Here is a 16186-nt window from a genome sequence, read left to right on the forward strand (position 1 = left end):
GCGCTCTGTGTTCTTTAAAATGACAGTTTTTTTATTTCCCTTAAAAAACAGCATAATCATAACTAACAGACCACTGGAAAGACTTTGAAAATATATGATTGGAGTGGGGCTTTCTTGCCTGTTTAATGTTGAATAATTGAAAAGTATTACATTTCATCAATTAACTTGCCGCATCAATAGTTGAGATATAAACCTAAAAAAAATTAAATTAAATAATATTAAAAAACTCTTTTACATTTTTTCTATTATAAATATTTTCTTAGAGCTACATTCACAGTGAGGCATCAAAGTGTTTCTTTCACCATTTCTCCAAGTTGTGCCATTTAAAAGGTGATGGAGGTGTGTAGATACACTTTTACTTTTTAGAGATTGAATGTGAATGATTATGATTTTGGCTGAATGCTTATTTTTTGCATCATTATACAAACACATTCTTTATAATTCATAAAGATAAGAAGTCCAGATGACAATAGATGTCAGGAAACCCTTGGACTCCATTCCACTATCCCCCAAACCCCTTCAGCTTCAGTGAAAACAATGGTGCAGTTCTACATCGCCATCCGCCATCAACAGTTGGTACACTGGAGCCACATCCAGCAGTCATGTCTGTCTGCTTTGAGTTTTTAGTTTTTATATTTATTGTGATTTAATGTTCACATTTTTTCATTGGGATGTTATGATGAACATACAGACCACTTCCTCCACCAGTAGAGCCTGAACTCACTGGTGAGTTTTAACTGTTTACGACTCCTCCATCATTCAAAATTTAGCATGAATGATTCAAAGGTTTTTAGCTTTGAAAGTTTTGTCTTAAAACAAACAAACATAACAACATTTTTGACATATAATTGGGATTCCCATTGGAGTAAACATTTGGAGGTTTGTGTGATATATATTGTAGTTCAATGGATCGTCAATGTTTTTTTAATTTTTTTTGCATTTTTCTCATTACATTGACTTTGTTTTTGCTTTGTTTTTATACATTTTTATTTTGTCTCAACATGTTTGAGTTTTTTTTTTAAAACATAAAACCTGTTTGGTCTCAATTTTTGATATTTTTGCAATAAAAATGATAAAAGTCATCAATCCGAATTGAGTTTTTTTTAACAGTTTAGGGTTGATAATGAATTTATTGTGGAATACAACATATATATATATATATATATATATAAACATATATATATATATATATATATATATATATATTAAAGGAAGCTAGGTTGTTCATTAAAGATTGATATCAAGCATTGACACAAAAAAATGAAAAATAAACGAATAGAGCAAATTGTAAAGTCAAATAAGCTGAAAAAAGCTCTACCAAGGGTTAAATGGAACAGCTTGCACTGTTTTTTGTTTCTCTGCTTTCAATCCATGAGTCAATCATTATGTTAACTTTAAAAAGATAAATGGGAGTGATTAAAGAGTTGTAAGCATGCAATAATAGCCTACAAGCAAAGTACAATTCTTACAACTATATGAAAGACACCATTGCAAATATCATTCCACCTGATCTCCAAGTAAATACATTTTTGAACATTTTTTGTTTCAGTTTCTGTTGTTAAAATCTGAAGAAATATTTAGTAAATCCTCAGGTACAACAAGTAAAAAAATAAAATTATATATATATATACATACTTAAACAACAAGGGCTGAGAGGAATGGTGTTTTATTAATATTGTTATTTTAAACATTGATTTAAATTATAAATTAAAAAAAGTAATTTCCCCCTTTTTCTGTGGTCTCGTCGTAGCAGGGGTGTCAAACTCATTTGTACAAGGGGACAAAATCCAAAACAAACCTTTGGTCGCAGACCGAACAACACGTATTAAACATTCTAAAACAAAATTTTTACAACTTTAAAACCGTAACTTTGTAACATAATTATGAACTAGATATATAGCATTACCTGCGATAATGCTAGTGTGAATGCTGTAAGCTGAATTTGGTCACTGAAGATGCTGGTGATAGCTGAAGATGCTGAAATTGATAGCTAAAAATGCTGAAGCTGAAATCACTGAAGCTAATAGCTGAAAATGCTGATGCTAATTGCTAGCTAAAATATTAGCTAAATGCCAAATTAGACTAAAAACAAACAAAAAAAAACTTAGGTTAGCCAAAACAGCAAACACAATCAACGTAATTCCAACAGATTCTAAAGGAAAAAGGCGGCCTACGCCGCCTTTTTCCTTTAGAATCTGTTGGAATTACGTTGATTGTGGTAACAATTGAAAATTTACAACGAAAGAACTCTGGAGCTCTAAAACTGAAAGTGCAGCTGCAGGAAAACACCAATAAAGTACATCGTTTTTTGCTGTCATTGACATTTTTTAAGCAAAAGTTTACATATTAACAGTAGATACAACTGTCTTGGTTCAAAAAAAGGACAGTGTTACTTCTCCTTTGTGAGGAAGTGACACAATGTTTTAGCTATACTGCTGACTAAAACCCCCACCAAATTAAACCAGCAACTGAAACCAGGATGAGTAAATATAACGCCCTTAATCTTCTTTTTTTTTCAAAGTTTTTAAATAGATCAGTTTAGCGAGATTGTATTACACTGTTCTGCTAACAAAGGAGAATAAACGAGCTAAAGACTGACAAGTGAGAATGGCATTTGGCAGCATTGGATGGAGACAAATGAAGAACATATGACTGTCCCTGAGTGGGCTGGTCTTCCTGCTAACCCAATATATCTTGAGTCAAGTTAGAGGTGAAGCTTCTTGTCACTTCCCCAGGTCTTAAAGACACGTCGAGCCACAGACGTCCAGATGTAAGATGAAGGAAGAGCATTGAACATCTCTTTAAACGCACATTGAGGTGAGTCTCTTTTTATTACTAATCACGACCCTTTGATGAGTTTAAGGGTCACGTCTGTGTGTTTTGATTACATCATTTGCTGCGACTGGGAGTTTGATAAAAATGCAGAGGACTTTGGGATTATGCAGTAGAAGCTTTAGCAGTGCATTTGGAGAAATGTTTTTTTGCACACAATGGACTCACTGTTACCTCTGCACACAGTCTAAAACACGGGCATCAATTCAGTGGCCTTTTCTGAGGGCTCCATGCCAAAACTCCAAGGCATTGTGATGCAGTCATGACAAGTTTTTGTAGATTTTTTAACGGCCCTTGTGGATTTTTTTACACAACAAGCCGGAAAGTTACTGTTTGACTGTGAAACTTCTCTCCTTTAGTAGAAACATAGTGTTCTTTTTTTTTATTTTTACCAAACTCTTCCTTCTCCTTCTTTGTTTTGACAGAGCTGTTGTGTAATTGCAGTTTGTGTCACCACAACTATTTCTACAAAACCATTTTGCAAACTGTGTTAGGTTATTTCCAGTAAACAAGATTAATCACAAAGCACAGAACTTCAAAAGCCTTACACGAGGAGGAAATATACAACGGTTTCATCATGTGTTATCAGCCATGTGCAGTGAGACAAACACAGTCTTTTATTGACTTTCATTGATTCAATTTACGTCCATGGTTTTTTAGTTGGCCTTTTTTCAGTAAAATGTTACATTTTGAACATCTACTAGGAGCAGAACAACAGAAAAAATCATTTCACAGAGATTCCATGCAATAATGAACCCATGAATGATCAATTCAACTGAATGCGTGAAAAAAAAAAACTCGGTAAAAATAGTGGAAAACCTGATAAAAATGAAAAAATAAAGGCTGACTGAGGTCGTTATGATTTAAAAGTGTAGGTTTGTTTGCAGACTGAACAGGAACTAAAACAGCCAATTGTGTTGTAAAATTCTAAGCTGATTGTGGTACATTACAACAGATTGAGTCAAATTGGGAAAGACATTACCATATAAATGATGAAGAGTGGGGTCATGATTTAGTCTACATTTGAATTACACTTAAACTAAGTAAAATGCTTTTTTTCCCACAAACATGGTGTCAAACGCGGTCCCCTTCATCAATAGTATTACAATTATAACTGAATTATCTCATTTATTTATTTAATATACACACACATATATATTTATATATATATATATATATATATATATATATATATATATATATATATATATATATATATTTGAATAAAATGTGACTTAAACATAAAACATGAAATACATTAACACCAGTGTCACAGACCCACTCTTACATTCATGATGTTCACAATTTCTTTTGTCTATATATATGATTTGTGTGTCACAACAACAAAAACATTAAAACTCAATAAAAGAATTTTGAAAATTAGATAATAAGCTAGCGACAATGTGGAAGGAATCTTTTAATTTGCTTATACCAAGCCTGGTGTGATGTAATAAAACAATAAATAACAAAATTTATAGCATTACCTGCGATAATGCAAGTGTCAAAGCTGTAAGCTGAATGTTGCCACTGAAGATGCCAGAGGTGATGGCGGAAAATGCTCAAGCTGATACCTGAAAGCAAATTTGAAAGTTTGCTAAAAAATAGCTAAATTAGCAAAAAAAGGGAAAAAAGTCTAATTTTAACAAAACAGCTAGCATAATGCTAAAACATTAGCTAAATGCCAAAATTGCCTAAAGAACTTTAAAAAGAATAATTTTAGCAAAACAGCTAGCATAATGCTAAAACATTAGCTAAATGCCAAAATTGCCTAAAGAACTTTAAAAAGAATAATTTTAGCAAAACAGCTAGCATAATGCCAAAACATTAGCTAAACTCCAAATTTGCCTAAATAGTTTAAAAAAGTGTAATTTCGACAAAACAGCTAGCATTATGCTAAAATATAAGCTAAAGTCCATGTTTGCCTAAATAACTTAAAAAAGTATAATTTTGACAAAAATAGCTAGCATAATGCTAAAATGTTAGCTAAACTTCAAATTTCTCTTAATAGCTTAAAATGTATAATTTTGACAAAGAAGCTAGCATAATGGTAAAAGATTAGCTAAACTCTTAATTAGCCTAAAAAACTGGGAAAATGTCTAAACTAGCCAAAAACAGCTAGCATGTTGCTAAATAAAAGCTAAATTCCAAAGTACCCTAAAAAATTGCAGAACATTTTAACGTTTGAATGGTGTCTCCATCTGTAAGTATGCAGAATTTCACACGTTTCAAAGTGCATAAAGTTTTGAAATATTTGAGCATTTTCTCATTCATTTTCTATGGGGCACATTTTGCTCAATATTTCATAAAGTTTATAAATACGCGAAAGTATAAGCAGTAATGTTCTGAAGGTTTTGATACAAAGATTGCTGAAATCACTCAAAGTCGGATTAAGTTTTTACATGAAGAAAAACGTACAGAAAGTAGCGGGAGAATCTTTATTGTGTGAAACTGTTCTGGAAATTGGCACAATTCGTGTTTGATTCTCTTAACATACACAAATGCAGAGATCTGCAGTGGGGACAGATGCAGCGATTCACCCTCACCACAATATGAATGTACCATTTCAACCAAGACAGTGATTGCATCTCAGTAGTTATGTTTTTGTGGTAGACTGATAGGGTACTCTGACCTTTTTTTTGTTAACTTTAGACAAATAACCCCATTTTCTACTAAGCCTTTGTGGTTGGATTTTTTTTCAACTGAATCCATTGATGTAGCAAAAAGATAAAGGATAGAGGAACATATGTAACATTTTCTACTCAAAATAAATTCCTTGTCTTGATTTGTTCTTTTATTTTGTGAAGAACAAACAGCTGAGTCCCTTCTCCACATGCGACACACTTGTGAATCGAAAACCTATTCTGTTCTTGAAGATAAAACCGCTCACCATGGAACCAAACGGATCGGTGGAGTCGTCCAAGGAGAACCCAGCACCTCGCCGGAGCCTCAGCTCCAGTCCGGGTCTGCAGTATGGCGCTCTTGTTAACAGCGTTACTTCACTCACAACACCTGAGTCCCAGATTCCAACCATTTCAAACAGACGGGCCTATGTGGCCATGGCAGTTCTTTGCTACATCAACCTGCTTAACTACATGGAGCGCTACACAATAGCAGGTTGGTATTAACTTTTCAACACAAAACTTTTTATGCTTTTTTGCACTTTATTACATCTTGTGTGCATTGTCGTGTCTTCCAGGTGTTCTATTGAACATTCAAACGTTCTTTAACATAAGTGACAGCACAGCAGCACTTCTGCAAACAGGTATGATAATGTAACTCGTGAAAAAAGTTACTTTTCCTTCATAAAACCATAACAGAAATCAACAGTTTTCTTCACTTTTATCGTGAAAACATCTTTCAAGTGTAGAGTGAGAACCTTCTGGTTTCTTGAGGAACTAGCACAGCAGAGATCTGTTCTTTGATAAGAATGCTTTAACTGGGTTTCATGCTCCCTGTTTCTTTGTTGACTGCAAATGGACTGATTACTTGCCACGTGAAGGGAATTAAAACTGTGTCAATACATGTGCAGTTTTTATCTGCAGTTTCTTACTTCTGGCACCTCTCTTCGGTTACCTTGGTGATCGCTACAACCGCAAATACATCATGATTGGAGGTTTGTGTGTGTGGCTCCTGACTGCAGCTGCCAGCTCTTTCGTCACTGAGTCGGTAAGTGGCAAACGGATCACTCAAACCTAGCAGATTATGTATAAGTAATGTCAATCAGGAGGCTTCTTCATGATATTTATTGATTTTCCTCTCCTCAAACATTTAGTTTTATTCCCATTCATTATCATGCATCAATATTTAGATCTGGGGAGCATCACATGCACAAGCAAATAAAAGAGGACTGATTACAAAAAAATAAAATGTTTTATGTTGTTTTTAATCAAATATAGAGCTTTTTGGAGGAAACCGACTCACAGAGTTCTTTTATCCTGTTAAGATGAATAAAAAACCTCTTTCTTTTCTCTGATTCATAAAAAAGAAAAGATTCCTCAAGTTAATCTGCAACATATCTGCCATTCTTTAACCAACAGATACTTTATACTGCAAGAACTTAAAAATAAGTTTGTCGTTCAAATGTCTTAATCCTAAAATGGCCTCGATGCCCTGGCTGCTTGTGGGAGGAGCTACTGCCTACATTTTTATGGACTTCATTTGCCAAAATGGAAAACATGGATGATGTTGAGCGAGTAGCTTGGGTTTCTATGTTCTGGAGAGTTCTACAGTGTCGGCAGCAACCATGTCATCATGTCTGGGTTCACCAGGTCATTCAGAATCTCTCCTGGTGCGATATTTTTCCAGCCGCACTGGATGACGGCTATTTTAAATGTTAATTCTGTCTGTGGCCCAGTTTGTAGAATTAACCCAAGAGGGGAAAACTAAAACTGGAGGATCTTTTTATTTTTGCCTGGATGAAAATAAAAAAAATTCACAAGGCCTTAGAGCTGGAGCAACCGCGCTCGCTATAACACCACCTACCGGTCAGCCGGCCACCCACGGGCCAGCATAGTGACCTTTGAGCTTGCCTGAAACTTGCTAGCTCGCTATGCTGTCCACCGAGCGGCTTGCTAGCGTAGCGGGCTCAATCTCTCCAACTCCACAGGCTTTGTGACAAGCTCTGTCCAGTAAAGTCTCCAGAAACCCTGCGGCCCCACCAGGTTAAAAAAGTTGACGAGTCCAGGAAAAAAACCCTCACTTCCAGCAGCCATATTGGATTTGTTTTCTTCCTGCCACTGAAAATGTCACATGGCCAAAGCTGAGTCCCTGATTGGTCGACGCAGTAAACTTCCGATTTTTGAAGTTTTGATGTGTCGCATCTTCCGCCAACATCACATCACAACACTCAAAACACGCTGCTGCCGGCCTGATGACCAAATCGCGCCGCAGGACCTGAGATAGCGTCTGTTCTTTGACCTAACATTGAAACTCGATGGCTCTGCTGTGAATCATGTCTGGTTTAAATCTAGCTTAACAATTACAGATATATTTGTGACAAATTTACCTTCAAATATGTAATTCTAGTCTTATTTTAAGATGATTAATGTCTGGAAACAGGATAGTTGGACTGTTGTAACCTTTAAAAAAAGGTATATTTGGGGAGAAAAGAAATAAAACAATTCTTTTAGCAGAGCCCGATTCTTTTAAGATGTATTATTTATAATATTGAAGCAAAAATATGAGAGTTTATAGCTCATTTAAAGCTATAATTTACTGTTAAAAGGGCAGGACATCACAACTTATTTTAAGAAATCTTATCAAGACAAACTTTACTGGTTCTATTGGCAGATTTTTCCCCAATAACAGGGAAAATATCCTGTTTTCTTTATTTTTTTTACCTTTTGAGAAGGACGTTTTTCCAGTGATGATGACCTGAGTTCATCTTTTGCTTCTGTCTTTACTCAAGCACGTTACATGACATATTGGAAGAGACTTAATAAAGCCTCACAAGCAGAAACTCAAGAGCGTAGATTTTTGACTTTCTAGTAAATCATTAGCGTATCTTTATTCTTAGCACAAAGGTGTCATTTCCTGTTTCTGCTTTTGCTGTTTTGCATCTAGAAAAATTGCACTTCCACTGCACTTCCTGCAAAGGTGTGAATTCTGACAGCAGAAACAGTTACTGAAAATGCCCTTTGTTTTAGCCACAAAGAGCTAAAACGTATTCTGAAACTTTCATAATTAATGTTCAATAATGGAGAATGACAAAGCTATAGAAAGCTCAAAACTTCTCGTCAAAAGCTGAGTGATGGTAATCAGAGAAACAAACACCGGTTAGAACTTAAAGAAAATAAGAAATATGACTTTATTTGATACCATTTTTTTAACCTTTAAGACTTGAGTTCCAGTGTTTATGTTCTTTGATTAGGTGTAAGCTGCTTTTCTCCTTCAAAATCTGCTGGAATTATGTTGATCGTGTTAATAATTGGAAAGTTACAGTTTGTTAAAAATGTTGTGTTTAAGCCTAAGCAACGCCTAAGATGTTAAAGGGTTAATTAAAGAACAATGACTTCTAAGTCTCCCAAAAAATAAAATTGACAAAAACCCCACGAGTAAAACACCCTGTGTTTACTGAATTTTAAAGAGTATGTTTTTGAGTAGTTTTAGGATGTTCTTCTTCAATTTTAATTGAAGCAAAACTGTCTTTTAACTATAAAAGTGAGCAAATCAAGGGTAAAATCAGGAATTCGCTACAGACTAGATGTTTGGAAACTATAAATTATTTAGCATAAAGCAAAATGAAGAGTTTACGAGTCAGATAATATCTCCAGGAAGCTAAAGTTTCCAGAGTTTGAACCATAAATGACCAATAGAGTGTTTATCTTCTCTAGTAATGAGTGGGTTTTTGTACCAACCAGTTATGTTCTCTCCCTCCTTAGTACTTCTGGCTCCTGGCTCTGCTGAGGGCTTTAGTAGGCATTGGCGAGGCCAGCTACTCCACTATTGCTCCCACAATCATAGGAGACCTCTTTACTGGGGGTAAGCGGAGCATCATGATCTGTATCTTCTACATCTTCATCCCTGTTGGAAGGTAAAGACCCAGATCCACCTTTGGACATGACTTTGATTGTACATTTACATGTTTTTCCTGGCTAATCCAAATATGGCTCAACCTAAATATTTGCATTTTCTGCATGGATAGTTAGTTTCATTTTATGTGGGCCAAACATTTTTATACATGTTTCTGTGTTTTCCAGTGGTCTTGGATACATTGTCGGGGCGGGGAGTGCTTCTCTCACGGGGGATTGGCACTGGGCTCTCAGGGTGAGGAGACGCTCTCTAGCAGAGTAAATTCACAGACATACATCAAGTTTGTGCTGACATTTCCCATCTTCTTTCTGCTTTGTATTCAGATCACTCCCATCATGGGTGTGGTAGGGCTCATCCTGATGATCTTCTTGTGTCCCAACCCAGCCAGAGGGGCTGCAGAGACCAACGGGGAAGGAGTGGTAGCAGAGAGCTCCTACCTGGAAGACGTAAAGTATCTTCTAAAAAAGTAAGATGAACAGTCTATATACAAACATATGCAAACATTTAAAAAAGTGTTTATTTAATTCAACTTTTTTTCTCAAACACATTGGAATTTTAAATACACATATTGGGAAAGGAGGGAAGAGTCAATTACGAGCATGGGAGCATCAAAGAAGAGACTAGAGATGTCAGAGTCTGAGCGAGGGTCAGGGCAGGCAGCAGACAATCAGAGGGTCAGAAACAGAAGATCAGGTCCAGAATGAACCAAGGCAGAGTGGCACAAACAATACTTCGCACTGAGTCAGACTCTCTGCAGTGCTTAAGTATCATGTGGGTGATTGTCAATGAATGTCAGCTGAGCTGCATCCGGGGAGTGTGCGCTGGGGTTGCTGGGAGATTTAGCCTTAACACTCAGGAGTCTACTCCTGCCAGTGACCAGAGGGGAGACAAAGCTCTGACTCCAGACAATTGTCACAAAACTGAAGCATGAACAGCAAAAAAAAAAAAAGAGACCAAACACAGAGCTCAGTGGCACACCATGATTGGTGTTCTACTACATGCTGTGTGAGGGTGACTCATCATTTATATCTCTTGAATTCGATCTATGCAATTACTGGTCATATGTACCAGTTTAAAATAGATTTTTTTTAATATTTAAAATAAAAAATCTAATAGAATGATTACAGACTTTCAATTAACTTTTCCAAACTAATTCTGTTTTCTGATTCTACTTTCTTAACCCTACAACATTTTCACTATAAAAAGTTACACCATCACTATTGCCGTATAATTTTACCCAATATAATATACCCAATAAATTTAAATATTAAAATATGTTTTCAACTGTGGTATATGTAACAAAATGGAAAATAAAAACACAGGAAGATCCAAGAAACATGCTCAAAAATTACTGAAAAATTAGGAATTTGAGAGCAAAAGATTCCTTTAAAATAAAATAATATTACTGTCCCATACCTAGGACATGTGAGCCTTTACCCAGGGACTTATGACACTCAGCAATGCAGCATGTTGAAAATCATGTAATTACTTTTATGAAACTCACCCAGCAATAATTCTCTATGGTTAAACAACATTTCTGCTCAATTGGTTACCTTGCTAGTTTAAAGATTGTGGAGAATAAAAACTGATCTTTATTTAGGTAGAATTTCTGGATCAAAAGTAAATGTGTTGATTAAAACTGGAATTTTAGCTACTGTAAAGATTTTAGGCACTTACAGTTGTCAGTTAAAGGATATATTGATATATTAGGTGTAAATTTTAATTAAATGGAAAAAAACCTTGGAGATTTTGGTTGGAATGTAAGTTTGAAAGTTAATAATTAACAAGAATCTTTATTGATACTGTCTGAGAGATCATAAGAGTGCTGAAGCCAAATTCTCTAGTAGGGCTTTAGAATGGGAATAAGTGTGCTGTGATATCAAATAGTGTAGTTAGGGCAGAACTGCAATAAAACTAAATAATTAAGATGCCACTAAAGTATTGGTGGAAAGAAGGAAGGATCAAAGTTTGTCTGCTTCAATGTGAGAAACTGATTATGTCTATACAACAAAAAACTAAATCGTTCAGATTTATCTGCTGTTTTTGTACAAAAGCATAAACTACACGTTGTTCCTCAACACACACCTTTTACATTTCCTCTTAAAAATGAGAATAAATAAATAAAAAATGGAGACGCTGCTATCCATCTGACATTTCAAATCTCTTGAAGAACATGTACTTTTTATTTTAAAAGTTTAAATTTAAGATAATATACATTTGTTAAATCAAGACTACCGGTATATGGAATGAATTTTAACCCTTAAACACCAGAGCTCCAGAGTTTATGTTCTTTGATTTGCTGTATTTTTTAAATTATTAACGCGATCAACGTAATTCTAGTCGATTCTGAAGGAGATCCTTTAGAATCTACTGGAATTATTCTGATCATTTTAGTGGTAGAAAAGCTACAGTATGATAAAGATGTTGTGTCTTCGACGCCTCAGGGGTTAAAGGGTAAAATAATGTAAAAAGTTATATGTGACAGAAGGATTTCACAATTTTTGTTCTTACTGAATTTGTCTTGCGATTTGTTTGTTGTGAAAATACATAATAAATCAACCTAATTCTTGCAGTTTTGTTTGCTTCCTGTGTTCGTAGTAAAAGCTATGTGTGGTCATCGCTGGGAGTGACAGCTCTGGCCTTCCTCACCGGAGCCCTGGCTTTCTGGGTGCCCACCTTCCTGTCCAGGGCTCACGTCACTCAGGGACTCCGCCCACCTTGCACTGATGAGCCCTGCGACTCCACAGACAGGTGCCGCACAGACTTTTAATCTTTACACTTTAAAATGTCTGCAGATTTAACCGGTTCTCTCTGCTGCATCCTCCAGTTTCATCTTTGGGGGTGTAACCGTGGCGACGGGCATTCTCGGGGGTGCTCTGGGCACCACCATGTCCAGGACGTTCAGGGATAAGGTGCCATATGCCGACCCACTCATCTGTGGAGTGGGCATGCTGGGATCAGTACCATGCATCTTCATCATAATCTTTGTGGCGGCCTCAAGCATTCCAGCTACTTATGTAAGAAATGGCGTCCTTCAGCTGAGCGACGGCCCCCCTCTTTTCACATTATTTGAATCTTCAACGTCTCTTTTCAGGTTTTTATTTTTTTCGGGGAACTTCTGCTTTCTCTGAACTGGGCTGTCATGGCTGATATCCTGCTGGTGAGTTTACATGTTCAAATACGGCTCACTTTAACTGAAACTTTGCACCAACCCGTAGTTTTCTGTGCACTTTTCTCCTCCAGTATGTTGTCATACCAACCAGAAGAGCTACAGCTGAAGCGCTGCAGATTTCTTTTGCTCATCTCCTGGGAGATGCCGGGAGTCCTTACCTGATAGGAGTGGTGGGAACTGTTATAAGTATGACATCTCAACTTTCAACAACTTGAATCTTGCCGCTGATGCTGTCCCCCCCCCCTGTGGTTTGGTAGATCTCTGATGCTATACGCTCCTCTAAACCTGGCGATCTGAACTGGAGCTTCCACAGCCTGAAGTTCAGCCTCCTGCTCTGCCCTTTTGTTGGGATCCTGGGTGGAGCTTTTTTCCTCTTTACCACCAAATACATCACAGAAGACAGTAAAGCAGTCCTGCGTTTGATTGAAGGTAAAGCAGTTCTGAATGCATGTTTGTGCCACTTGTTGATATTTCTCTTCCTAAAGCTAAAATTCCCTTAATCTGCACACGTACTTCCATACGTTAAGCTTTCTGGAAGCCAAAGACTAATAATAATTTACTCTAGTAAAGATAAGACGTGTCTTATTAGAGCTGACCTCTTCGTATCTGGTCTGTAGCTTTGTCAGCTCATGTTTGATCCTCGGATCTTCTTTAAATCACACATTCTTTGTGTGTGTTTCCAGAAGAGCAGCAGCAGCATCACCCTCCACCTCAACCCTCCATAGAGCTGAGCCACAAGATCACACCCTGAACAAAGCAGCCGTTCAATCCAAACACATTCACTTCTGAATACCTGAGAAGGACATAGAGTGTGTGAGCACTCTTTTTTAATTCCCTTTTAAGGACACTTACTTTTAAAAAAGAATATTCCATCCAATCAGATGCTCCTATTGTGTACCTGTACTGTCTTTCAAACACCACACAGTACTGTTTTGCCATCAAACAGCTTTGTACCAGTTCATCAATGCCTGAGAATACTGTACAGTTCAGCAGATTGTAATATGACTTCCCATCTAAATGGTCATGTAAAAAACACTTACTTAAAAAGGAAATGTGATTATATTTTTTTGTAAATGCCGTTTTTTAAATTATTTTTGACTTTCCAAATAAATTTCTTCATTCCTCACTGTGTTTGTCTTCGTGGACTTATTACAAGTACTTGTTGTTTGAGAGTATACTGGAGAATTTTTATCATAGATCTATGGTTGTTTAGTCTATGCGATGGGCAGGAGATTTGTAGAAGAGAACTGGACAGGGTGAGTATGATGTCATCCATAAAAGATGGCTTTCCTCCAGCTCCAGTGAAATGAAGTCAATTCAGTGGCCATTTTTTTCTGCCATGCTGGAGGCAGATGTTGTCACAAAGCACTGATTGGCCCGAGTTGGTCAGAACCATTGGTTCTATGGCAACAGCTCTCACCAATCAGGAGTGAGCTTGTTACAAGGCCACACCCCTACCACTTGAAAAAAGGCTACACTAAATCAATCAATCAAACATTTTGAACATTCAATATGCGACTAGATATTTCTATTAAGACATCTGATTGGCCAGTTTATAGCTTGATTAACATACATTAAAGAAAAAAAATAATGAAGAAAAATAGGATTATAAAGAACATGTCAGAAAATGTAGCAGAGCAAGAGTGGTTATTTTGATAAATACAGTTGTGCTTGTAAGTTTACATAATCTGGAAGAAATTGTGATTTCCTGGTCATTTTTCATAGAACATGAATGATAATACAAAACTCTTTTTCCATTCATAGCTATTGGTTTGGTGAAGCCATTTACTGTCAATTCTTTTTGAATCATAATGACAAAAGAAAATTCTCAAATGACCCTTTTCAAAGTTTACCATCATGAGTGAAAATATGCATACAGAAAGGTATAAATGGCAGCTAATGGGAACCATCCTCACAAGGGACTTGTTTGTCTGTAATCAATGTGTGTGTAAATAAAGTCTTGAAGTTTCTAGGCTCCCACCATCTGGTGCTGCACTGACATTTCAGGATCCTGAGTCATGGGGAAAGCTAAAGAGCTGTCAAAAAGATCTACGGGAAAAGGTAACTGAACTGTACAAAACAGGAGAGGGATATAAGAAGATATCCAAGGAACTGAGAACGCCAGTGAGCAGTGTTTAAACTTTGATCAAGAGAGGAGTTCTGGTGAAACCAAACCACGGTCACAGAAACTTCTGCCACAACTGCCAGAAAAATCATTAGGGATGCAAAGAAAAACTCGCTCACATAACTTCAGGAATCTAAAAACTGTGATGTGGATGTTTCTAGATAAACAACATGAAAGCACCTGAAGAAAAATGGGTTATGTGAAATGTATTGGTGGACACCCTTGTGCTCAAACACGGTGTTCATTACGGACAAACTGTGATGAGCACAGAAGTCCAACAAAAAACACAGCTTGGGTTAGGGAGGCCATTCCTACCAATCACTAACCATGAGTGGAAAACAAGGTTTGTGCTATCATTCAAGTTTGTTGAAAAATTACGTGAGCTTATGAGCACAACTGTATAATGACTTACAATGACTGTTTAGAAATCTATATGATTTTTGCCTCCTGGAACCAGCGAGTACTTCCTGTTTGTAATCCAAGGGAAGATGAGTCAGTCAGTCCAGTTCTCATATACAGTCAATAGTTTTACTTCATCCTAAAATTACTACAACATGCTTAGTATCATCCCCGTGTGAGAAATACGCTCTTTGGTTTGTTTTTTAGTCATGGTTTTTTGGTTCTTGTCATGTTCTATTTTGGGTTTTTCCCCTGTCAGTCACATGAGGTTCAACCCAACAATCATCCACAGTTATCTTTATGTTCATCATTCTCAAGTTGTGTCAAAATTTACTCACCACTTATTCTTTCACTTAGTGCACTTCCAGCTCTGGAAATGTCCTAAAAGTCTCTGCAAAAAAACATCGTGCGTCAATCCTCAATAGACTGGTGAACATAATCTATAATGTATGTGGAAAACATACATTATAGATATCAAAGAGGCATTTAAATTTTTTATTTTTGATAAATTGTCCAAGTTTTCCTCATCAGAACAAAGGGGATTCATTATTAGTCTCCATAAAATGTTCATTTTTATTAAGTTTTCACTTCAGCAAACAGGTGACATCATGTTTGTCACTTAAAGATAAAGTAGTGAGCAGTAGTGAGTGTTTGAATCGGCACTGGATAGTCCTGGGTTACAAAGTCTTTAAGGGTTTGGAAAATAGTGAGTGAATTCAGACACAAACTCAGTGTGTTTAAGTGTCTGGTCTTCAGTACATTCTATCATCAGGTCATCTGCTTTGTCACTCTCTTCATTTGTCCTTTTCTGGATGGAAGGAGGGATGGAGGGATGGATGGATGGACAGATGGAGGGATGGAGGGAAGAAGGGATGGAAGGATGGATGGATGGACAGATGGAGGGATGGAGGGAAGAAGGGATGGAAGGATGGATGGACGGAGAGAAGGAAGGGAGGGAGAAAAGATTGGACGGACGGAAGGACAAACAGAGGGAGGGATGGATGGATGGATGGACATATGGATGGATGGATGGATGGATGGATGAATGGACGGAAGGAGGGAGTAATGGATGGATGGACAGATGGATGGATGGATGGATGGATGGATGGATGGATGGACGGACGGAC

At 36.8% G+C, this 16186-nt stretch overlaps 1 protein-coding gene across 2 annotated transcripts; it reads left to right on the forward strand.

Moving 5' to 3' along the window:
• Window positions 1–2439: 2439 nt before the first annotated feature.
• spns3 (spinster homolog 3 (Drosophila)) lies at window positions 2440–13661 on the forward strand. 2 transcript variants are annotated; one of them, XM_024265693.2, is made up of 13 exons: window positions 2440–2817; window positions 5706–5946; window positions 6029–6094; window positions 6362–6498; window positions 9213–9364; window positions 9531–9597; window positions 9687–9829; window positions 11962–12114; window positions 12191–12380; window positions 12458–12523; window positions 12607–12705; window positions 12793–12964; window positions 13219–13661. In XM_024265693.2, the coding sequence occupies exons 2-13, from the start codon at window positions 5721–5723 to the stop codon at window positions 13284–13286; spliced, it is 1539 nt and encodes a 512-aa protein (XP_024121461.1). In that variant the 5' UTR covers window positions 2440–2817; window positions 5706–5720; the 3' UTR covers window positions 13287–13661. The 2 variants fall into 2 exon arrangements, with proteins under 2 accessions (XP_024121461.1, XP_024121462.1); XM_024265694.2 differs by lacking the exon at window positions 2440–2817 and having other exon boundaries at window positions 5907–5946; window positions 6375–6498.
• The last annotated feature ends 2525 nt before the right edge of the window (window positions 13662–16186 follow it).

This window comes from Oryzias melastigma, linkage group LG14 (assembly GCF_002922805.2).
Source record: "Oryzias melastigma strain HK-1 linkage group LG14, ASM292280v2, whole genome shotgun sequence".
Classification (NCBI taxonomy): domain Eukaryota; kingdom Metazoa; phylum Chordata; class Actinopteri; order Beloniformes; family Adrianichthyidae; genus Oryzias; species Oryzias melastigma.